The following is a 26294-nucleotide window of genomic DNA, read 5'->3' on the forward strand; positions in this document are numbered from 1 at the left end:
TCTTAAATGCACCAGTTCCTTGCTTTTGTCTTTATTGGTCCATGTTTTCCTTTAAAGTTTCTTATACTGAGTGTATACATGTGTATAAACTATTTTTTTCTGACACCTTATAATATCTCTTGTAGTTTTTCTTTGTGTTCCCTTTATGAAACTCTTAGATAAGGACACAGACCTGAATATTGGAGGGATAAAAATGTGATATGTTTGTTGTTTGCCCATTTTAACTTTAATCCCTTGTGAAGTTGATAAATGTTACTATTTGCTATTTATCAAATCATTAAATATGAAGTATTCGTGTGGCTCTGTGCTACATTTGCCAAATGTGTCAAAGGACTTCTTACAGTCAATGAAGCATATTTGAAATTTAGTCGCAGAAGTACAATTTCTCATAGTAATGTAATAATGATCAGATCATTACCTTCATGCACCTTCCCCTGCAACCGCAGGAAATGCTACACTTGTCCCCACACCTCCTCCCTCACCCCCATCCCAGGCCCCAAGATGACATTCCACATTAAGCAGAGGTTCACCTGCACATCTGCCAATGTGGTATACTGCATCCACTGTACCCGGTGCGGCTTTCTCTACATTGGGGAAACCAAGCGGAGGCTTGGGGACCGCTTTGCAGAACACCTCCGCTCAGTTCGCAACAAACAACTGCACCTCCCAGTCGCAAACCATTTCCACTCCCCCTCCCATTCTCTTGATGACATGTCCATCATGGGCCTCCTGCAGTGCCACAATGATGCCACCCGAAGGTTGCAGGAACAGCAACTCATATTCCGCCTGGGAACCCTGCAGCCATATGGTATCAATGTGGACTTCACCAGTTTCAAAATCTCCCCTTCCCCCACTGCATCCCTAAACCAGCCCAGTTCATCCCCTCCCCCCACTGCACCACACAACCAGCCCAGCTCTTCCCCCCCCCACCCACTGCATCCCAAAACCAGTCCAACCTGTCTCTGCCTCCCTAACCGGTTCTTCCTCTCAGCCATCCCTTCCTCCCACCCCAAGCCGCACCCCCAGCTACCTACTAACCTCATCCCACCTCCTTGACCTGTCCGTCTTCCCTGGACTGACCTATCCCCTCCCTACCTCCCCACCCACACCTTCTCCACCTATCTTCTTTACTCTCCATCTTCGGTCCGCCTCCCCCTCTCTCCCTATTTATTCCAGTTCCCTCCCCCCATCCCCCTCTCTGATGAAGGGTCTAGGCCCGAAACGTCAGCTTTTGTGCTCCTGAGATGCTGCTTGGCCTGCTGTGTTCATCCAGCCTCACATTTTATTATCTATGATCAGATCATTGTTTCTTTGTGATTAGTATTTGAGGGATGCAATTTGGCAAGGGCACTAGATAACTGCCTTGCTCTTAGAAATTTAGGTGGTCGTTTATTTTCCAATGCTTATACTTTTGAATACAATCCCAAACAGGGATGTAATTTTAAAAATCCAACATGCGAAGGTTTCCGGTACTTACAAGTAGCTATTTTGTATTGTCCTGCATTCTGTTCTGACTTGCTTACACATTGACTTGTCAGGGACTGTTCTGGTGGCTGGGAACTTTTTATATCTATCTCTGAGGACAGTTTAACATTTTATCAGAAAAGTGGCATCTCCAACTACACTGAAATATTTGAATTGATTTTTGTTCTTGAGTTTTGAAATGGGACTTATACACAAGTATGCTCCCAACTGAGCCATGTCTGGTCAAAGGTTAGGACAACTTTGAGTTAATTTAGAATTTTCATAAGTGGAGTCATATGTTAATGGTTTGTAATTGTCTGTCTATACCTAGAATTTAATTGCTTATAGTAAATAGTCAGTACACAAACCTGTTCAGTGCATTTTATCAACTTGGGTCTAAATTACAGGTAAATTAGGAATTTTGCATGCTTCTATAAAATGCTTAACTCTTGCAATGAGTTTTGGAATAGCAGAGCTTAATTTCTGACGTTGACATCTTGTTCTTGCCCCATAACTCAAAGTGAAAAATTGCAGGACTTGCACCAAACTCTTAAAAATGAATGGCCTTCCCCAGTTCTATGTTCCTTAATGTGTGAAGAAAAGCATAAACATGAAAAGAGAGGGGCAGCTAACATTAAGGGAGGACTCTAAACTCTCATATTCACATCCACACAGTAGAATAGTGGTGAAAGGAGGTATGGATCGATTGAGTATCCAAAAGGGGATGTTTACTTGGAGGCATCTGCCATAGCCAAAGTGTTAATTGAATACTTTTCCTTGATAACAATAGAAACAGAAGATCGTGAAATAGGAGTTAATTCAGTCACTTGAAAAGGATACACAATTGGTAAAGAAGTAGTATGGGTTAGTATATCTGCACTTACAGTGGGTGAGACAATGAGGTCAGATCAGATACATCAAAAGTTACAGAGGAAGTGAGATTAGAAATTGCAGAGCATTGGTCATACATTTTTCAGTCTTTGTTGGACTCGGGGCTAGAGGAGTGGAAAAATGAAAAATGAAAGCCTGTTCCGCCCCCACCGAACTCAGCTCCACCTATCTGGACTCCATTTTCTCCCCTTTGGTCCAGGAACTCCCTACCTACGTCTGTGACACCACCCACGCCCTCCACGTCCTCCAGGATTTCCAATTCGCTGGCCCCTAACACCTCATTTTCACCATGGACGTCCAGTCCCTATACACCTGTATTCTGCATGCAGATGGCCTCAAGGCCCTCTGCTTCTTCCTGTCCCACAGGCCCGACCAGTCCCCCTCCGCCGACACCCTCATCCGCCTAGCCGAACTCGTCCTCACCCTCAACAACTTCTCTTTCGATTCCTCCCACTTCCTACAGACTAAGGGGGTGGCCATGGGCACCCGCATGGGCCCCAGCTATGCCTGCCTCTTTGTAGGTTATGTGGAACAGTCCCTCTTCCGCACCTACACAGGCCCCAAACCCCACCTCTTCCTCCGTTACGTTTGATGACTGTATCGGCGCCGCCTCTTCCCAGAGGAGCTCGAACAGTTCATCCACTTCACCAACACCTTCCACCCCAACCTTCCGTTCACCTGGGCCATCTCCAGCACATCCCTCACCTTCCTGGACCCCTCAGTCTCCATCTCAGGCAACCAGCTTGTAACTGATGTCCATTTCAAGCCTACCGACTCCCACAGCTACCTAGAATACACCTCCTCCCACCCACCCTCCTGCAAAAATTCCATCCCCTATTTCTAATTCCTCCGCCTCCGCCGCATCTGCTCCCATGATGAGGCATTCCACTCCCGCACATCCCAGATGTCCAAGTTGTTCAAGGACCGCAACTTTCCCCCCACAGTGGTCGAGAACGCCCTTGACCGCGTCTCCCGCATTTCCCGCAACACATCCCTCACACCGCGCCCCCCCCCACAACCGCCCAAAGAGGATTCCCCTCGTTCTCACACACCACCCCACCAACGTCCGGATACAACTCATTATCCTCCGACACTTCCGTCATCTACAATCCGACCCCACCACCAAAGACATTTTTCCATCCCCACCCTTGTCTGCTTTCTGGAGAGACCACTCTCTCCATGACTCCCTTGTTCGCTCCACACTGCTCTCTAACCTCACCACACCCGGCACCTTCCCCTGCAACCGCAGGAAATGCTACACTTGCCCCCACACCACCTCCCTCACCCCTATCCCAGGCCCCAAGATGACTTTCCACATTGGCAAATGTGCAGGTGAACCTCTGCTTAATGTGGTATACTGCATCCACTGTACCCGGTGTGGCTACCTCTACATTGGGGAAACCAAGCGGAGGCTTGGGGACTACTTTGCAGAACACCTCCGCTCGGTTCGCAATAAACAACTGTACCTCCCAGTCGCAAACCATTTCCAGTCCCCCTCCCATTCTTTAGATGACATGTCCATCATGGGCCTCCTGCAGTGCCACAATGATGCCACCCGAAGGTTGCAAGAACAGCAACTCATATATTCTGCTTGGAAACCCTGCAGCCGAATGGTATCAATGTGGACTTCACCAGCTTCAAAATCTCCCCTTCCCCCACCGCATCCCGAAACCAGACAGTTTGTCCCCTCCCCCCCCCACTGTACCACACAACCAGCCCAGCTCCTCTCCTCCACCCACTGCATCCCAAAACCAGTCCAACCTGTCTCTGCCTCCCTAACCTGTTTTTCCTCTCACCCATCCCTTCCTCCCACCCCATGCCGCACCTCCATCTCCTACCTACTAACCTCATCCCACCTCCTTGACCTGTCCGTCTTCCCTGGACTGACCTATCCCCTCCCTACCTCCCCACCTATACTCTCCTCTCCACCTATCTTCTTTTCTCTCCATCTTTGGTCTGCCTCCCCCTCTCTCCCTATTTATTCCAGAACCCTCACCCCATCCGCCTCTCTGATGAAGGGTCTTGGCCCGAAACGTCAGCTTTTGTGCTCCTGAGATGCTGCTGGGCCTGGTGTGTTCATCCAGCCGCACATTTTATTATCTTGAAAATGTTATGCCTTTGTCTGAAAAATTGATGAAGACCAATTGAACATTGGTTGAGGGAAAACCTCTAGAAACAATAATTGAGGATAACATTAATAGCCATGAGGACAATTGTGGGTAAATTCAGGAATGCCAAAATGTATTTGTAAGGGGAAATCGCATTTAACTAACTGCTGAAATTTTTCATGAAGTGATAGTGCTTGGTGAAGAGAATGTCATCAGTGTAGTCCACATGAACTTTCAAAAGGCATTTCACACAGGGATACCAAGGTGTAGAGCTGGATGAACGGAGTGGGGCCAAGCAGCATCAGAGGAGCTGGAAGGCTGACATTTCGGGCCTAGACCCCCCTCCTTTTTTCTGAAGAAGCGCCTAGGCCCGAAATGTCAGCCTTCCTGCTCCTCTGAATCTACTTGGCCTGCTGTGTTCATCCAGCTGTACACCTTGTTGTTTCAGATTCTCCAGCATTTGCAGTTCCTACTATCACTGAGGCATTTCATACAGTTTTGCCTGAAAAATATGTGAGTAAATCTTACACGTCTCATGGAATAAAAGATTAGTAGCAAGATGGATGTGCAATTGCTTGACTGGCAGGAAATAGAGAAATAGTTAATGGATGTTGTTTACGCTGGAGGGAGTCTTGTAATGAAGTTCCTCATGGGCCAGTGTTGGGGCACTTGCCTCTCCCTTTAGATATCAATGACTTGGATTTTGCGGTCAAAACAAAACTTAGAATCACTGCAAACTCTGAGGTAGACACTGTAAAACTCTGAAAGGACATGGATAAGTTGTTGACTTGGGCAGACAGGTTTATGTGTGTCATGGAAGGTGGCACAGTAGGTTGAGAGAGCAACAAATAAAGCATACAGTATCCTGGGCCTTAATGGGGACAGAGAGTACAAAAATAAGGAGGTTATGTTGAATTTGATTGGATTTTATTGTCATGTGTACTCAAGTACACAAGTACAGGAGTACAGTGAAAAGTGCACAACGTCACTATACAAGACACCATCTTGGGTACGAGTGTCGAGGTACAGAATCTTAAGAACAAGGTAGAAAGACAGAACAGAGTTAAAAGTTAAACATTACAGTAGTAGAATCGTGTAAAGAATATGAAATAAGGTTAAACATTACGTATTTTGCAGGCCATGTTAGTTTTAAGTAGAAAATAAAGAAATGAAGCTGAAAGCTCAAGCATTGCAGTCTTATGTGCTTAACCATTGTGGCACCACACTTTGAGGAATCATCTTGGGACTAGAAGACCATGTTGGGCCGAGAGTCCGCTGCGCTGGACCAGGAGACTGCTACACTAGTGTCTTGTATAAGACGTTAGATTGGTTTCAGCAATTGTATCAGGTATGGTGGGACACTTTTTAGATAGGATATGAAGGCTTTTGAGGGAGTGCAGAAGAGAGATTTTCATGAATATGGTTTCAGGGATGCAAAATTTCAGTTTTGCAGATAGATTGGAAAAGTTTTCTCTTGGAGAAGAGAAACCAGAGATGGAATCTAATGAAGGTACTGAAAATCATGCCGGTGAGGTGGTTTTGTTTTTTTTTTAAAAACTGTGTAGGGAGATACATTTTTGCCACTCATGAAAGGGTTGAAAACAAGAGGGTACTGATTTAAAATAATTATGGAAAGAAACAGAAATGATGTTGGGGAAATGTAGCTTTCTTATACAGCATACAGATAGGGTCTGGAATGTACTTTGAGCTTTTCATAGAGACCGATTTAATTGATGCTTCAAAAGTGAGTTGAACTGTTATTTGAAGAGTAACAGTGTAAGGAGAATGGTATGAAGTGAATTTCTCATGCAGAGAGCAATGCGGACAGGATGGACTGAAATGCCTTTACTACGCTCGTAATTCTGTGATTCCGTGGGACTTGTAGAGTCTCACAGCACAGAAACAGACCCTTCGTTCCTGCCAGTCCATGCTGAACATAATCCCAAACTATTCTAGTCCACCTGCTTGCTCCTGGCCCATATCCCTCCATACCTTTCCTATTCATATATCTGTTCAAATGGCTTTTTAACATTGTAGTTGTAGTTGTAATTGTACCCGCATCTGCCACTTCCTCAGGAAGTTCATTCCACACGCGAACCACCCTCTGTGTAAAAGAAAGAATTTGCCTGTGATGTCTTTTTAAAATCTCCTTCCTCTCACTTTAAAAATGTCCCCTTGTCTTGAAACTCCCCATCTTAGGGAAAAGACGACTACCATCAACTCTCCCTATACCTCCCATTATTTTATAAACTTCTCCCAGGTCACCACTCGACCTCCTATGCTCCAGTGAAAAATGTCCCAGCCTATCCAGCCTTTGCTTATAACTCAAACCTTCCATCCCCAGCAACATCATGGCAAATCTCTTCTGAGGCCTCTCCAGCTTGATAATATCCTTCCGATAAGCTTAACCCCACTGGCACAACTGAACTTGGAAATTACACTGTTTTATTGGGAACAGCAACCCATGTCCAACTGTTCTTTATGCAGTATCACCACAGTAAAATCTTTTATGTAATCTGGAATTCTTGTGGAATTTGCTAAAGTAATTGGTACCAAGTATTATACGATCTTAATGCCAAGCTTGCTTGAAGCCATTTAATTTGCTATGAAGGGAAAAAAGATTGTAGATCAATTTTGTTTGTTGTTATTATGTATGTTTTTATAATCTTAAATTGTGTTCATCCTAACCTTAATTGTTTTTGCTAGTCCATTACCTAAAATGCCATTAGGGAGAGTTTTGCATTCTTGAGTTTCTTTACACATATGGAGACTATGAGGCTTTAAAAATATTTTGTGCAGTAAAACTTTACTGGAATGTCACGAGAATAAATAAAAGTGAAATCGGGGTAAAGATCTCCTTTTGATACAATGTAAATGTTGCTGTGTTTTTTTTAAGAGAAAGCAATAGAACAAGAAGTGTTTTCCTCTTGAGTATCCTCAGCTGCCCCATTAAATTGTCATTAATTTTAAAATTGCTGAATACACTTGATCTTTATTTCACTTTGAAAATCGAATAAAATGTACCTTTTGGACCAAACAATCACTTTTTAACTATTTACTTTTGATAATGGCCCTATTAATTTATAACTAATTACTTGGTTGTGAATCATGACTATTATTAAAAAACTATATGCAAGCAGAACAGCCTCAATATGTAAGTCTCCTGCCAAAATCCAAAGGAAATTGACACAGTTAGTAAAACATCACTAGATACGTGTCTTGTAAATGGTAGTTGGAAAGTGTTTTTTTTTGTTTAAAAATTGCAGCTATCTTCTACGATTGTCACTCTGTTAGTGTTCTTTCTTTGTCACTGTTCTGTTAGATCTCTTGCCACTGTCATGTTGTGCAGTTTGGATCCAAGTTCTGTGAAATGTAGGTTGTGACAAGTGTCCTGTGTGTTCCAATTATATGGATGGAAAGGATGATGATTAAAGCTTTTGCAGCATGCGACAAAGGTTTCACCTTGGGCAACTTAATTTTAAGGTCAGAAGACGTAGCGGTTTTCAGACCCAGCAATAACACTGAAGTAACATTTCTTGCCTGTATGATCATCTTTTCTTGCCTGGTTTAAGAATTAGTTGATCAAGTTTTCGTAGATATTGTTTGAGCTACTTTTTACAAGCGTTGAAATTCTGTTGATGGTTACTGTGAATTTCCTACTGTAGCAAACTGACTCAATGCACACAGGTTCGTTTGCCGCAAAAATATGGTATCTTGGAATAATTCTAATTAATCCTTGTGAAGTATATTAATATTCCATTGTTAGCATTTAAAAGAAAACATAAGATGATGGTATCTGTGTGTATCCAAATAAGCTATACCCACAAGAAAAATGTTTTACTTCCATTTGCTTTCTGAGTTGCAATTTTTCATAAGCAGAAAATTATTTTTAATTTTTGCAAGAGCATATTACATAATTCCATTACATGACCTATCTCATGTTCTAAATGATATCTCGCATATAATTGCTGTTTGCATGAGTTATTTGAAAAAATCTATACTAAGCCTTGTACACATGCAGTAAATAGTATTCTTATTAAAATGCTGCTTTTTATTTAGCAATCACTTGTAAACATTTATATTCCAAGCCCTCACCAAAAATTAAAGTCATTTACGAAAGGTGTGGCATATTGTTAACTGTCAAGATTTGGCCATAATTGTGCAACATAATGTCAATAAAAGTTAAAACCTGCATGTCAACATAGAAAACTGTGAAAACCGATGACTAGTTTCAAAAACCTTGGGCTGAACTTTTCTAGCTCTCAGTCCGGTCTTGGAGAGGGTTGGTGATGGGGTGAACAGTAAAACCAATTACCCAGTGGCCTTTTCTGTTTTTGGTTGCCATGATATGTGTGTGTATCAAAGATTTCCAACCAGCATGCTGAAGCAAGGTGAGTTGTGTGCTGCAAAAGTCTTGAGAGCAGCGATAGTAGGAACTGCTGATGCTGGAGAATCTGAGCAAACAAGGTGTAGAGCTGGATGAACACAGCAGGCCAAGCAGCATCAGAGGAGCAGGAAGGCTGATGTTTCAGGCCTAGACCCATCTTCATTTTCTGAAGCTTTCCCTTGTTCCCATGATGGGGAAAGTCAGTGAAGTGAAAGAACAAAGCCCTAACATGTAGATCGCCCATTTCATCCTTCACCATGAAGCTCTTCAGTCATAATGATGCAGTGAGAGTTAGCTGTCATGTTAGAGTCATCTCTTCCACCCACCTCTTCCTCCGCTACATCGATGAGTGTATCAGTGTCGAGCTCGAACAGTTCATCAACTATACTAACACCTTCCACCCCAACCTCAAGTTCACCTGGACCATCTCTGATACCTCTCTCTCTTTCCTGGACACCTCTGTCTCCATCTGTGGTGACCACCTCAACTGATATCTATTTCAAGCCCTTCAATTCCCACAGCCACCTAGACCACACCTCCTCTCCTCATCTTCCTGCAAGAATGTGATCCCCTACTCCCAATTCCTCTACCTCTGCCGCATCTGCTCCCAAGATGAGGCGTTCCACTCCCAAACACCCCAGATGTCCTCGTCTTCGTATTTCGTACTTTACCCTTTCAGTGGTCAAAAACACCCTCACCCGCATCTCTTATGTTTCCCGCACCTCTGCCCTCACACTCCCTCCCCGCAGTAAAAACAAAGACAGAATCCCCCTTGTCCTCCCTGTATCACCCCATTAACCTCTGTTTGAACATCTCATTCTCTGCCACTTCCACCACCTGCAATCTGACTCCACTACAAAGGATATATTTCCCACCCCACCTTTGTCTGCCTTCCAGAGGGACCACTCTCTCCGCGACCCTGTTGTCCGTTCCACATTCCCAACTATCCACACCACCCCGGCATCATTTCCCGCAACCACAGGAGGTGCTACTCCAGCCTCTACACTACCCCCCCCCCCCCCCACCCAACCTCCATCCCATGCCCCAAAAAACGCTTTCCACATCAGGCAGATGTTTACCTGCACATCCGCTAATGTGGTCTATTGTATCTGCTGTTCCTGATGTGGCCTCCTCTACATTGGTGAGACTAAGCAGAGGCTCAGACACCACTTTGTAGAGCACCTGCACTCAGTTTGTGACAAATGACAACACCTTTCAGCCGCGAACCACTTGAACTCCCCCTCCTACTCCCTGGACGACATGTCTATCCAGGGCAGCCTCCAGTGTCACAGCGACACCACCCGGAAACCGGAGGAGCAGCACCTTATATTCTACCTTGGGAGCCTACAGCCCAATGGCCTCAGTGTGGACTTTACTAGCTTCAAAATTTCCCTACTGCTGGCCTCGTCCCATGACTAACCCTCCCTCTCATCGCACCTCTTTGACCTGTCTGTCTTTTCTCTACCACCTATCCGCTCCTTCCACCTCACTGACCAATCCCCACCACTACCTATCTGCACTCACCTCTCACCATCCCACCTACCTTTCCCCCCCCCCCCCCCACCCCCTCTGTCTTTGTTTCAGAGCCCCCTTCCCATCCCCCATTTCTGAAGAAGGGTCCCGACCCAAAACGTCAGCTTTTCTGCTCCTCTGATGCTGCCTTGCCTGCAGTGTTCCTCTAGCTCCAGCTGTGTTATCTTGTATTAGAGCAAGGTGTGAAAATTGTAAATTACATAAAATCGCAGCTATTGAAATCATATTTGTTCCTTTTGTGTGCAGAAATGGAGGCTGGGCACCAAAGATAACTGTTATGCACCAAATTACGCAAGGGCAAGTTCTGTACTGCATTCATGAGCTCCAGAGATAGCAGAATGTTCAACAGTGTATGAACTGCCTTACAAAGAGTTAGATTCTGATGATTGCTGGTGGGGTAAGCTGGCATATCTCTCAGATATTTTCAGCCATCTGAATGAGCTGAAAACTAAAGAGGAAGAATGAGATGATCTTAACCACCATAGATGAACTTCGAGGTTTCTGGTCAAATCTGGTGTTTTGGGAAGAGACAGTGGCAAGGGATTCACTCGAGCTATTTCCACTAGCAATGTCAGTGGTAGGTGCACCTGGCAAGATGCATTGAAGGTTGAATTTCTACTTCCCCCCCCCCCCCCCCCCAACAAATGTGGAACACTGTTCATTCGCTGTCATCTGTTTCAGCATAAAAGCTGACATAAAAGAAAAAAAGAAAAGAAGAATAGGCCATCTGGCCTGCTGTGCCATTCAGTAAGATCATGGCTGATCATTTTGTGGACTTAGCTCCACTTACCCACTGCTCACCATAACTCTTCATTCATTTACTGTTCAACAATCTATTTATCTCTGCCTTAAAAACATTCAGTGAGGTAGCCTCAACTGCCTCACTGGGCAGGAAATTCCACACCTGAAGAGCCACCAAATCGGAAATGTTAACTCTCTTTCTCCCCACGTATACCGGCAGACCTGCTGAGTTTTGCCAGCAATTTGGTTTTGTTTGGAGAGTTTTTTTTGCCTGATGAGGTACATGAATATCCAACCATCCCTGTTTGTCTTTGTGACAACATTACCTCCTGTGAGCTAGCATCAACACTGGAGTACATGAAGAGCAGTGGGACGGAGCACTTGATCCATCGACACTATTTGAGGGCAACCCTTTCATCTGTTCTTCCCCAAATCAAAAGGCTGTGCACATACCTGCAGGCCCAGGATTCCCAAAACCCCAGTAAGTTGCAATTTATGTTATGTTTTGCTGAGATCCATGGTTCATGAATAGTTAGAAATGGTTAAGTTAAACAGATTTTGAAAGATGTGTGTGCTCATAGTCAAAGGTTGTGTGGTTCTTGCAAGTGGATTTGAAACGTTTTCTGGCAAGAATGTGGTAGGGTAAGTCGCTCCATTCAGAGCTCCACTCTGCTGGCCAGTTCCCTTTCCCTTTCGTTTTTTTTGTCCATCCTTTTTTTCCCCCCCCCCATCTTCCCTCTCCCTCTGTAGTAATTCTAGCCCCCCCATCCACCCATTTTAACTATCTACCGAAGGAGTTGCGAAGGAGCCCGGTGGCAATCAGGAACCACGTGCCTAAAGCTGAATGCACGGGTTGTGTCCTGCAGTAATGGCAGATTGAGCATGGACTGGAGTGACAGCAGCAAATCAAGAGTGAGCCAGTGAGACTGGGTCAGTGAGGCAGCCCAGAGTGGGACTCTGGCAGAGGCATGGCGTGGGCTAGAAAGATTGGAGCAAGACTGCAGCAGTGCAAAGTGGACTTACTTAAGTTATCTTTATTTCATCTTATTCTAAGTTAAGGTGAATAGAGCCACATATGTGTGGTGAATATACACACTTTTCACTGTATTTTTACATTGAAGATGCGTGACAATAAATGACACATGATAATAAATAACCAATTCAACATTAATGCTTTTAATTATTCTTTAGCTTCTACGCAATATGTTGTAAACCACTCTAGTAAGGTCATAACCATAGTAAATGCTAGTAAATGTCATGTTTGTGAACAATCAATTCAGCTTAAAGTGGGTGTACCATGTGTAGTGACTGTAATGTGGTCAGCCAGGTGAAGCTTGTAGAATGAGTTCCCTGATTGGGGCTGTTAATCTGGCCCAAACAGGGAGCCCTGGCTAACAGATAAGAGCATCCTCTTCTCTCTGAGCTGGCCCTGAGGCAGCTGGATCAGTGTCTAGGGCTCTCCATGTGTAATGGTAACTTAATGATGGGATACCAACCTCTGTGGAGTTATTTTGCTGTGGAGAGAGATAATGGGAACTGCAGATGCTGGAGAATCCAGGATAAAGTGTGGAGTTGGATGAACACAGCAGGCCAAGCAGCATCTTAGGAACACGAAAGCTGACGTTTTAGGCCTACGATGCTGCTTGGCCTGCTGTGTTCATCCAGCTCCACACTTTGTTATCTCTTAGTTCACTGTGGATTTCTCCTTGTCTCGTTGAAGTGTGCCTTGATATTGAAAAGGTTGGAAACCACTGGTGTACATTGATTGTCATTCAATTTTCTATGCTAAATTTGAAAGAGAATTGTCATGAGTTTTAAGGTCATGCTGTTAATATTTAAATCCTTCAGACTTTATTTGTGCTTTTCTTTCACAAGTAAATACATCCATGAATTTAACAAATAATATTTTATCCTGAATATTGCAAATACATTCCAAATTATAAAAAAGCCCCTAATTTTAGTATTTGACACACTTTCTTCATTTCACTGTTAGCTTTATCAAATTAGACTAAAATCTGTTCTCTGCTCAGCTGCCAATAAATCTGATGGGGATTGCTAATTGTATCATTATTTATACACAGCTACTTATACCACATACACTGAAAAGTAATGATCTCACTGACCTGCTGTTGTGCTTTATGGCTAGAACATGATTATCTGCCTTGGAGGCAGAAGGCCCATTAATATTCTGGAGCCTCAGCTCAGTAGGCCTGTATTGTACTAAGCATAGTTTATCCAAAACACTGACTTTTGACTGTTCTTTCTTGTCAGCTCTGCTATGTAGAACATGTTAGCATCTAATCGCATTATTGCTTGCCCCAAACCCTCTAAAAGTAAAACTGGAAATTGCCCCTTTTCCTGATGATAGATGACCTGGAGGAGGAGCAGAAGGTGTAAGCACATCACTTGAGGCAACATGGCCAGAGACTGAACAGATTGCCAAACTGCTGCCAATGCAATGTGCAGGGAACAGATGTTTTCCAAAGGAGTATCTATGGAGCAGATATGTGCCTCAGCAAGGATTAAATTAGTTGCTATTGAAATGCTCCAGGAAAATGTTAATTTTTTTTGTTGGGTCTCATCACAGGCCGTGACTGTTTATAATGGTTTACAATTTTTGTGGGTCTGTTTCTTTTCAGTTAGGCTCTGCAGATTGCTGGTGTCTGCTGAGGAGCTGTGAGGTCCTTCAGTCACCATATGACAGATGTTCTCTTTTACAGGACATTCATCCAAGAAATAAGACATGTCCCCGACAGCCAAGTATAGGATCTATCATCTTGCCGATGCATTCTGGCAAGCCAGAATCAAGGAACCTTTAACAGGAATCCTGTGTTGCTGAAATTCCATTTAAGTAGCCTGTGACTATCATCATTGTGGATTAAATGTGTTGATTTTCTGTAATACTGCAACTGCGGATCCTGCACGGAACATCAGGAAGATGTTTCCGATTAGATGATATATCATGAGAGATTTCATTTTTATCTTAGCTTTCTAGATCTTTCAAAACTGTAGTTGACTTTTTGAGGTTGATTTTTGAAGTTGCTGTTCATTTATCTCCTGGTGCCAGTGCTAAATTTGACATGTGGAATTTATAATGTCATATGGTTGTTGTGGGGCTGAACAAGAAAATCACTTGTATACTGCATTCACACAGACTTCTCATGATCACCAAATGTCAGAATGGTTTATTGCTAATTAAGTACTTTTTGAAGTACACTCACTCCCTTTAGTCACAAAAGCTGTATGTACCTCCTTACTGAAAACACAACATTTTGACCTCAACTCCTTTGTGTTGGTGAATTCCACAAACTCTCTGTTGACTGGGTGAAGCATTTTCTCCTTGTCTCAAGGTTCCATACAGTTGTCTGGTTATTAATGTTGGATCACATGGAATCCAAGGGTAGCTAGACAATTGGATCTAAAATTAGCTTGGAAGTGGGAGACAGAGGCTGGTTGTGCTTTTCAGACTGGAGGCCTGTAACCACTGGTGTGCAACAAAGATCAGTGCTGAGTCCATTGCTTTTCATCATTTATATAAGTTTATAACAGTCCAACACCAGCACTTGCTCTCCACTTTCAGCTGACAGTTGGTGTCGAAGGTAGCCATGATGTGGACCTCCAGGAAGATTGCGTATATCAACACAGATGTCAAGTTTCTCCAGAGATGCAAGAAAGCAGAGAAGATCCAGAAAGGATGACAGATCACGAACCCACTCAAGTTGACCTACAGCACAGACTGTGCTGTGACACTCTGCTGCTGCACTTCTCGCACACTCCTCCACTATCTCCTTGACAGTGGAGTTCAAGCTCGAGAGGGTGGTGAGAAAAGCATAGCATCCTTGCCTTCATTGGTCAGGATATTGAGTACAGGAGTTGGGTATGTCCTGTTGTGGCTGTAAATGACGTTGGTTAGACCACTTTCAGAATTCTACATATAATTCCAGTTGTCCTCCTATAGAAAAGATGCTATTAAACTTGAGAGGATGCAGAAATTATTTACGAGGAAGTTGCCAGGTTGGAAGTTTTGAGCTATACAGACAGACTGAATAGGCAGGGGCTTTTCTTCCCCTCAAGTGTTAGAGGCTGAGGAGTGACCTTTTATACAGGTTTATAAAATCATGATGGGCATGGATAGGGTGAATAGCAATGATCTTTTCCCTAAGTTGGGTTAGTCCAAAATTAAAGGGCATCGGTTTAAGGTGAGAGGGGAAAGGTTTAAAAAGGACCTGAGGGGTATCGTTTTCGCACAGCTGGTGGTGTGTGTATGGAACAAGCTGTCGGAGGAAGTGGTGGAGAAGGGTACATTTACAATAATTAAAAGGCAAGTGGATGGGTATATGATTAGGAAGGGTTTAGAGGGATATAGGCCAAATGCTGGCAAATGAGACTAGGTCAGATTGGGATGTCGAGTTGGCGCTGATGATTTGGACCAGTCTGCTCTGGATTACTCTATAACTCAATGATTTGTAATGTATAAATGCATTGACTGTGCCTTTCACAAAGTTGTCAATTCATTATCGATCTAATCACACTAAATGTATCTATGTTTCAGCAAATTACAGTGTAGAATTCGATTGATGTGAACAGGAAGCTGAAAAGTTCAGATAATGAGTATGCCAGAAAATTGCAGGCCCTTAATTTTATAGTGAACAGCTTGCAATGTAATTAACATTTGTTAACCTTTTCAAAAACATAATTGTCAAATATCTATCTGATCTTCAGGTGAAAAATTTAATTTGGTTTTTGATAGCTGAGGAGTGCACAGAATTGTACCAATCTTAGGAATCAACAAAGAGGCCTAAAACATCTGCATGAAACATGGTTTCCTGTTTTTGTTTTCCTCTGATATAAGATTGTGGTATTTTGAGTGGGTTGTATTAATATTTCCAAGTCATCTGCATTTGCATTTGTTTCTGACCTCATCTTTGGTTGCTGTAATGCTATGTTAAAACTCTCTATCCCAAAGTCATTAACCTTTTAGTTCAGCAAAGTATTTTGCCCAGAAGCAAGTTGATTAGTGAAGCTGGTGAGAACTGCATAGAAAATGAGTTGCTGGGTGATAGGTGACCAGGTTCACAAAGCTCTTCAGGCTGATGTTTGCATAGCCTTCAAACTTTTCATTTAGAGACACAGCAATGCAATGTACATTTACCAATTTGTTTTAAACTGTGAGCTGCTACGCAACATTGTTAAAATTGCTATTTCAATTTCATGGTGATTAAAATAAAATTGTCTTTCTTTTTGTATCGCTATTTATAGTTCAGGAAGTACTACCAATTTGTTACATGTACAATGTTAGATTTATGTGAATGAGAAGTTGAAAAATCCCAAATTTGTGCATTCCAGAAAATTTTGTTTTGTTTTGGTGAAATATTATTATTTTTAAACAACAGTATTAATTTTGCAGTTGGATTATGTTAAAAATATACTTTGTATTATGAAATTTTGCCATTCAGCCCTGCAAACATTCAATGAGTCTGTGGACCGTCTGTGTGTTAACCTGGTCCATTTACATTCCTTTAACTTGGACTCCTGCACTACTAGTACAGGTTGTTTGTGTCTATCAATTCTCCCATTTTTTTTTGTTTTGAACAAGAGATGCTGGTAATTTTGATGTTTAAATCTTGTCTCGATCCATGTTTTATTTATCCATTTGTCTTATGGCACTGCCTTTAGGCTTGCATTATATCAATTTCATCGTTATAAGTCACTCGTGTCTTCCACAGTACATCATCATCATTATCTGCTGCCCACAAAGTCCTCATGTGCCTAGGGCATGGAGTGGGATCATAGACCCTGTTGTTTCTCTTGTCCCAACTCCCCTAGTCCTGCCCCCATTAACCCCCAAAAGCCACTGTCAAGTGATGCATTTTAGGTCCAAAAGAATAGTGCAGCACAGAAAGAGGCCACTCAGCCCATTAAGCCAGTGCCAGTTCTTTCAAAGAGATATCCAGTCAGGTCTTGCAGTAACTAACCTTCTCCTTGCCTTACCTATTTCTTTGTATTCCAAGTATCTATCCAATTTCCGTTAGAACACTAATTTGAATCTGCATCCACCTGTATCAGGCCGGAAGTGAATTTCAATTCATAATGATTTTTTTTTGTTAGACGTCTTTCCTTCTCTTGCCCCTGGTTCTTGTACCAGCCAATTTAAATGAAGTTAAATTGGAAGTCAACTGATTGTCAATCCTTTAGCAATTTGGAACAGTTTTTATTTATTCTTTCTCAATGCTTCATAATTTCTTACTGCTATCAAATTCCCACATGCTATTTGAGAGTTCATAAATCAACCTGTACAAAGACTTCACATTCTTCTGACGCCTAGAATTAGAAAGCGTAGTCATGATAGTATTGGACCATTTTTTACGGGTTCAGCAAAACTGTACTTTTGAACTCTATGCTTCTATTTATAAAACCTATCAAACATTTCGTTTTCAGTATGATGTATTTTACAATTTAGTTTTGTCAGACAATTGCATACACTTGGTTGTCCATATTATGCAACCAGTGCTTCATGCTTTGAACCTGTCAAAATTTTATTTGGAGAGTGCCTCTTGATCTTCTCAAGGGCTGCTTTATTATGTTTGGAGATCGCTACTTTTATTTTCAGAGTTCTCTTTTTTTTTCCCCCACACTCACCACTTATTTATTAGGTGATGGAGTTACATGGTAAAAATGCCACCTGTATTTGAATTTACATCTGGGATTTTTGGACTCATACAGATGAAGAATGGAGTAATAGGTGCTTAGTTATTAATCCTCAATTAAACTTTAAACCACAACGTTCATCATCATAAGAAAACAGACATAATTTGGAAATAAAAGTTTTTATTTAAAATAACTGTGATAGGCACTTTAACCCATTACCCTAAACACGTTCTACAGGCTAGCCAGATCATAGCTAGTACATTTCCATTACACGTACACAAAGTCGGAATGTTTTATCCAGGCAATCACTGTCCTATTTATGACATCTCTGATCACGATCGTAGATTTCAACTTACCAATTGGCCATGTTGATCACAATAGTAACTGCTATATTTCACTCCAAATAGTAGATCTTGATCTTAAGTGAGCTTCAATGAGATATTCCTCAATCATTCGAAAGGAATGAATTAAGTCAGTGATTTTAAGATTACATAGGTAGTTGGATGTTCCATTTCCTTTTCTCTCCCCACCACAATGTGCAGCCTCCTTCTTTCTCCCCACCCCGCCCCGCCCTTGCTATGTGATCAACTCCTCCTTTTCCACCTGCCACCTTACAGCACCCCCCATCCTGCCCTTCCCCCTCTGCAGCCTCCACCATAATAGGCAGCAGAACCTCCCACTCCAGATTCACACTGGCCAACGTTTGATTCTCAGAGCTGTGCTCGTCAATCCCTAAAGTCTGGTCAATGCAACCAGTTGCCTTCAAAGTTACTGCACTAATCACAGGCTGGTTCTGCCCCATATAGACTCACTGAGATGTGAAAAAAGAATGATTAATTTCATCCTATTCATAATACTTCCGATTGTGACTGGAGGAGAATGTTGCAGATTCTGTGTGTCTCAAATACGGGGAGTACAGGGAGAACCCTCACCCCATCCCCCTTCTCTGATGAAGGGTCTAGGCCCGAAACGTCAGCTTTTGTGCTCCTGAGATGCTGCTTGGCCTGCTGTGTTCATCCAGCTCCACACTTTGTTATCTTGGATTCTCCAGCATCTGCAGTTCCCATTATCTTGAGTACTTAGCTTTGGTTGCTGAGCTGGTATAGTGCTGTCAATCACAATCACCATGAAAAAGTGGGCCCCAGTATAGCACCATGTGTATTCATCTCTCCTGGGTACTGCATTTGTTCACTAATATCTTGGCTCTCGTTTGAAACTTATTAAAGCTATAAAAGTTTTCTAGTTCTGACAACTGGTCATGAAAAGGTAAACATTTTTCTGTTTACGAATGCTGACTAGTTGCTGGCTATTTCCAATTGTTTGTTTTAGATTTCCGATATTTAGTGTATCTTGATTTTTATTATTTCCCAAATAGCTTGCTACTGTAACACCCCCAGGACTTTGTTAGTGGAGTTTACTGTTGACTAGAAATTGTTGGACTAGCCACATAAATATGGTGTCCAGAAGAGCAGATCACAGACAGCATTTAAACAAGTTTCAGTAGCTGTTTCAATGACCAGCAATTGCTATTTCTAGTGCTGGAAAAAGACACCGTTTCAAGAAATAATTTTGATTGAGAATTTTGTTTACCACTACAGGATGTTATAGCCAGGTGAGAAGGGATAAACTGATCTCCCTCTCTTCAACATTTTTAGGTGGTTGCAATATCAGTTGGGTGTTTTTGCACAAGGCCATACCTTTTCAGTCCAGTTAAAACATTGTTAACTGTTACTATGTGTAGTAATGAGCCACTTTCAAGGTTTTGTGGGGAAGAACTAAGCTTGAGAAAAATAATAGATCATGCCAAGCATATGTCCTTCATGCAGTCACGTCAGCATTTGCACAGGTACAAAGGTAAAAGGGAGCTAGTGTCCGGAACAAAGAAAGGTTGAAGCCTATACAATTTAGAGTCCTTTGAGCATCCTTGTCATGTAAAGGTTTAACCTGAGACCACAGTCAGTCAACTGGCTGTTTAAGCTAACCCACACCAATTTTGTGGCCAGCCTGTGTATGTACGTAGGTCACCTGACTTACTGACAACTGTGACTATTACAGCTCAATGTTTTGGCCCCTTTTTAAAAAACTGTTTAAGGCCATGAAAGTGTGAATACTGTAAATCACCCCGCAGAATTCCAAGATTGCTCGTCACCATATCATGCATCATGGGTAATTAAGATAAATTAAAACTTGAAAGCGTTCAGAACAGAATTACAAGGATGTTTCCAGAGTTGGAGGATTTGAGCTATTGGGAGATACTGAATGGGGTTGTTTTATCTGGAGCATTGGAGTCTGAACGGTGGTCTTTATGGATGGTCATAAAGTCATGAGGGGCATGAATAGGGTAAATAGACAAGGTATTTTCCCTGGGGTGGCAGTGTCACAAACTAGAGGACATAAGTTTTAGGTGAGAGGGGAAAGATTTATAAGGGACCTAATGGGGCAACTTTTTCAAGGAAAGGGTGGTGCATGTATGCAATGAGCTGCCAGAGGAAGTGGTGGAAGCTGGGACAACTATAGCATTCAATAGGTGTTTGGATGGGGAGTATGAATAGGAAGGGTTTAGAGGGGATATAGGCCAAATGCTGGAAAGTGGAACTGGATTTGTCTAGGGTATCTGATCGAATTGGACCAAAAGGTCTGTTTCCATGCTGTACATTTCTATGACTCTAAAAATGAGTTAGTAGCGTGCATTGTGGTAGTTGAAGTTTCGTTTTTGCTAGTTGCTGCAATAATTACATCTTTTTTAATTATTCAGAAAGATTATAAATGGAATCTAGTTCATTGTTATCATCATCGTAGATCACACAATCACTACAGTGTGGAAACAGACCCTTTTGGCCCAACAAGTCCACACTGACCTTCAGAGCATCCCACCCAGACCCATCGCCCTAATCTACATATCCCTGAACACAATGACCAATTTAGCATGGCCAATTCACCTAGACTGAAGATCTTTGGACTGTGGGAATAAACTGGAGCACCTGGAGGAAACCCGTGCAGACATGGGGAGAATGTGCAAACTCCACACAGCAGTACCCCAAAGTGGAATTGAACCAGGTTTCTGGACCTGTGAGGCAACAGTGCTAACCACTGAGCCACTGTGCCGCCCTTTTCATCTGACTCCAGACCTCATCCAGTCAACCAAATGCAAATTGGATTCTATTTTTATAACATACTGCATTCCTTGTAACTAAGTTCATATTAACATTTGCTAAAATGGGATGTATGTTAATTCTACACTCACTTTTGGGCTCGTGTTCTGGAGTTAATGCTTCTTCGCTTATGTTTCAGTTGGCAAGCTTTGAGTGAGGGACCTTCACATTCTGCTATGTTATGATGTGCTGGCTCTGATTTCCAGTTATAAAATAGGAGAAAATTTGACAATACACAAGCAGACCTAATTGGGATTCTTTCTCACTTCCTTTCCTGCAGAAGATGAAGAAGACGAGATTCCTGAACTGAATCTAGGAGCTGAATCTGAGGTGGAAAACCAAGATCAGAAAACTGAAACTAAAGAAGGTAGTTAATTACAATGCTTTCATTTTTGTGAAATCCATTTGAATTGTGTAGATTTGTGTTTTGTATGCCATATCATGCAACATTGAAATAATTGCAAAACAAAAAGCTGCAGTCAGAAGTTCAGGAATTGATTTTGGGGTTAAACTGCCGATGATGGGTTAATCATTGGGTAACATGGTTTCTGTTTAATGTTTTTAACCTTCAGCCTTTCAAGTCAGAGCTTGCTAGGCAGTTATCACTGAAATTTCATAAATCATTGCAATTCTTGAGTTGAAAGGGCTTATGTTAACAGTGTTGTTGAATGAGTAATGTGAGCAATATTGACAGTTTTATATGCTTGAAATATGTACTGAAGAAAATTGTATTTTAATCTTGCCACCTTTTAAGTTTGAATGCTTGTTTTGAAATGTTCTCAGTAAGTAGTCACACACTTAAGTTTCATATCAATAACTTGAATGGAGGGACCAAATGTATGCTTGCTATTGATACTTTTGTATGTGTCTTTGTAAGTAGAGGTAATGACATGGCTTTGTAAAGGGAGATTAAGTGAATGGGTAAAAAGTTAGCTGTCGGGATATATGTAAATTAATCTAGTTAGGCATGAATAATAGAAAACAAGCATGTTAAAAGAAATCTATAAAAGTTGCAAAACTCTGAAATTCAGATCTGGGCACCCTGATTAAATGAATCAGAAATATTAGTATAAAGGTACAGCACGTGATTTAGAAGGTAAATTGAATGTTATTTATTACAAAGGAAATGGAACATAAAAGTAAGCATGTTTTTCTACAGTTGTGCAGGATATTGGTGAGTCCACATCTTGGGTTCTGTGCACTATTTTGATTATCCTATTTAAGAAGAGATATAAATGTTTAGAGCATTTATAAAGAGAGCAGTTTAGAACAGGTTCACTTGATTGATTCCTTGGAAGAGGATTGTCTCATGAGAAAAGTGTGTACCTGTATCCACAGGAGTTTAGAAAAATGATAGGTGATCTTATTGAAACATAATGTCCTGAGAGGACATGACAGGGCAGATGCTGGGACATTGTTTCTACTTGTGGATAAGATCAGGATTAAGGAAAACAGTTTAAAAATAAAGGCTATCCCACTTAAGGAGGTGAGAGCTTTTGGGTCTGTGGGACTTGTCCACTGAGTGGTATGGGTAAAGTCATTGAAAGTTTTTAATGTGTATATGTTTTCTCAGAATATTCACATATAGCAACCAATTATTTACCACTTCAAAAGACATTTCATTGCAGTATATTTTGTCTGTGGTGTAGTGTTTGAATCACATTTAATACATTTCAAAATGGTTTTGCCTTCCTCAGTCGATCCTAGCCATCAGTCTTAGCCAGAAATGTGAGGTAGAAGAAACATGATTAAGACAAGACAGGGTCAATGGTGCAACTTTAAGTGGAGTGCAGAAGCAGAGAGATCTTGTTGTTTAAGTACATAATTCTCTCAAGGCGACCAGGGAGGTTGAAACAGTTGTTAAAAAAGTTTATAAGATCCTTTAAACTTATAAATAGAGGCATCGAGTAGAAACGCAAGGAAGTGATGCTACACCTCTGTAAGCCATTGGTCAGACCACATTTGGAGAATTACTTTCAGTTCTGGTCACTTTCTTGAAGGAAGGATGTTAAAGGCCTGGAGAGAGTGCAAAGCAGATTTGCTAGAATGATACCAGGAGTGAGGGATTTTAGATATAAAAAAAATTAGGGAGATTGGGCTCTGTCTCCTTAGCAGAGAAGATTGAGGTGACCTTATTGAGTTGTCCAAAATAATGTTCATTTTTGACAACATGAGGGATATTCTGTTTCCACAAGTTGGCATGTCGCTAATTAGGGATCACAATTTCAAGATTGTTAATGAGAGCTAGGAGCGAGATGAAGAGAAACTTCTTTACTCTGACAGTTGTTAGGATTGGGAATGCACCCGCCTGGGAGAGTGGTGGTGACAGATTCCATAGGAGGTTTCAAATGAGAGCTGGATATATATTTGAAAGTGATGAAATTAGAGGGCTATGGAGAGTGGGACTAACTCTTTCAGAAGCCAGTACAGACATATAATGGGTTGTATGGCCTCCTTCTGTACTGTACGAAATCTGATTGCTTTGCCTCTCTGCTCCTACTTTTTTGTGGTAAAACTGAACTCGTTTTGATCAAGACTCTGATTTCTCGCTTTCAAAAACACTGAATGTACCTGAAATACTACTGTTCTTCTGTAACTGGGTTGAGGTTGGGGGTAGTCAATTGTGCTCACATTTTGTGGCAGGGTTGCCTTTTTCTAAGGTAATGTCGAAAGCTTGTGTTAATTGTGATTTTTCAACTCCATTTCACAGTAGGAATTTTTAAAAAAATAATAGGTGCCATGAATAATTATCCACAGTTCTTTGCTTCATGGTAAAGCATCCTCTGAACCCCTAAATGTTTTCAGGTCAAACTCTCAGCACACTCCTGTAACCACCCCACTATCTTCATTTTTGACAATGTTATCCTTGCTCCCTGACCCAGCAGAAATGCACCAACAATACTTACGTTCCTGTCATTGACTGGACTGGACCAGTAATTTTAGAAGGGGTTTAGTGAGTGCAGGTGTGGAAAGGAGTGAACAGTGATTTGAGATGGGTGAATACTCCCTTGAGTGGTTATGGTGATGAGCAGGGAAGTGATTGGTGCACAAGAACTGTCCATGGTGAAGGATGTTGGGATGAGTGAAGCCTGGCAGTAATTATGGTGGAGCGCAGCTTGTGGGTGAAAACTCAAAGACTGAGAGGAGATGCAAGCACTGTATGTCATGTGGGGCCAGGAGGGAAGAATGTAAAAGGCACGGGCTGAACATATCTGTGGCTGTTGAAGTGCTTTGAACTCTAGCTAACTTAATTAAAGTTTTGCTCCTTTAGAGCTACGAGGAAAAACAGAGTAAATCTGTATGAGAAAGGACAGAAAGCCCAATGCTGTGTGGATCCAGGCAGACTAAATCTGAAAACTGGAGGTTTAAATTTCCCATGCAAGCACAACAAATGTTCTGGTGTGGAATTTCCTCCACAGTCCCAAAGTACATCAATTGTGTAAGTTGAGTCAGAGGCCAGTCCCCATGTTGGAATAACTTGGCCGTACTTTATCTTTTTAAATCTAAGACCTTGTTTAAAAAGAAAGATATTTTCTAATTGTTGGAATCTAGGAGATGTTAGTGTTTTGAGTATCAGATAGCCTGAAATCATAATATTCCCGTCTTCTGGTGAATCTCATTCATTGTGAAAGCTGCTTTTATTTAATCATCCAAAACTGTCTACTCTTGCAATGATTTCTGCACGTCTGAACATTAATATGCATAGGCTCTCAGTATTGGTATCATGAAGACTGTGTGTTGATCTCGAGGACAACATGTTCAGCATTCACCATTTCAGGAAAACTTTGCTTAAACTTTAAAATTATTTATTATTATTTTTAAACGTAAAATTAGAACATAGATTACAGTACATGGACTGATATTGGATCAGAGTCTGTTTCTGTGCTGTATGACTCTGACTCTAAGTAGAAATATGCTTACAAAAAGTGATCCCAAGGTTAGATGGAGAAGAACTGAAGTATTTTCATGTTAAACCTCAAATTCCCTTTGTCGTGGTTTTGGATTAGCTTTATGCATCAGAATCATCTCCAAAAGATATGTTACTTTTGTGTTACTGCTAAGATGTTGCAAAAAATGGTCGCAAATGTGATATTCCCATCTCTTTTATGACACCAGTTACACCTTTTGACAGGAGGGGGCATTGTCTACACTCTATGATGGTATTAACAATGTATTTGCAACGTATTGCTCAAGTTGATTTTTGTATTTATCTACTGCTGCCTCACAATACCGTAAAATTGTTATGGTGCAGGAGGTGGCCATTCAGCAATTATACCTGCCACTGACTCTTCAAATGAGCAATTTACAGTACCATTCTCCCATGTTCTTGTAGCTCTTCACTTTTTTTTCCATTCCAAGTAATAATCTAATATCCTTCTAAATGTTTTAATTGAGCCTGACTCAACCTCACTCTTAAGCAATTCACTCTATACCTTAAGTGCTGCATGAGGAAAGGATTTTCTTCCTGCCACTCTTGCAGCTTTTACAAATTTGTACACCTCATTTTGTCTTCTTTATAATGAAAGAAGCAGCTGGCTGTCTGGGAGAGCCAAAAGGAACCAACAGTAGTACTTAACAGTAGTGTTTTTTTTTCTGTATTTTCAGCAAATTCTAGTGGCAAAGAAGTGAGAATGGTTGTATGAGTGTTTATACAATTCTTATAGAAATAAAAGAGCTTCAGAACTAATTGCTTATCGTTTGTAAGGTCTTTATTTGGCATTTATAGATTGCAAGAGTGATAGTGTGCAGGTCCAGAGAAGAAGGGTCCTAGAGTCATTAATGTTATTTGATTTTAAGGGCACTCTAAGGGGTATAATTTAAAGAGTAAGCTGTGGAAGGAGAGCCCAGTTCTGCTCCTGCTGCTCTGTGGGAAGTCTAATACTGTTCCAGTGCTGTGTATCAGAATGTGTGCAGAAGTGTCTCCAGCTGCAGCTCTGGAAGCTAGCATTTAAGAGCTAGAGAATGGCTGAGGATACTGTGGAGCATCTATAAGGTTGAGCATATTGTGGATCACATGTACGGAGAGGTGTGCAGGCAAACACTCCACAGGCAGGAGCAAATGACCACTAGGCGAGCAAATGCAAGAATCGCCGTGACCATTCCCCTACAAAACAGATAAACCACTTTTGATACTGTAGGGAAAAAAGGCCTCTTAGAGGAGAGAGGCAACAACCAGATTTGTTGCACCACAGTTAGCTGTGCTGCATGGGAGAGGATGAATAAGCATGAGAAAGAGATAGCAACAGAGGATTCAGTTATAAAGCGAATAGACCAACATTTCTATGGTTGCAAATGAGGTTCCATGGGATCAGTAAAAGCCAGATAGATTTCACCTGGGCAGAACTCAAACTGATATCCTCGTGGGAAATG

General features: G+C 41.7%; 1 protein-coding gene across 13 annotated transcripts in view; it reads left to right on the forward strand.

Annotated features, from left to right (window-relative positions):
* LOC125464760 (cytoplasmic dynein 1 intermediate chain 1) overlaps positions 1–26294 on the forward strand; it is a 272641-nt gene that overhangs the window by 109468 nt on the left and 136879 nt on the right. For all 13 annotated transcript variants that reach the window (XM_048557615.1, XM_048557596.1, XM_059655073.1 and 10 more), the window contains one exon: positions 21205–21291. In XM_048557615.1, coding sequence (XP_048413572.1) covers positions 21205–21291 — 87 coding nt within the window. The remainder of the gene's footprint in view (positions 1–21204; positions 21292–26294) is intronic.

The sequence above is a fragment of the Stegostoma tigrinum genome, chromosome 2 (genome assembly GCF_030684315.1).
Source record: "Stegostoma tigrinum isolate sSteTig4 chromosome 2, sSteTig4.hap1, whole genome shotgun sequence".
Lineage (NCBI taxonomy): Eukaryota > Metazoa > Chordata > Chondrichthyes > Orectolobiformes > Stegostomatidae > Stegostoma > Stegostoma tigrinum.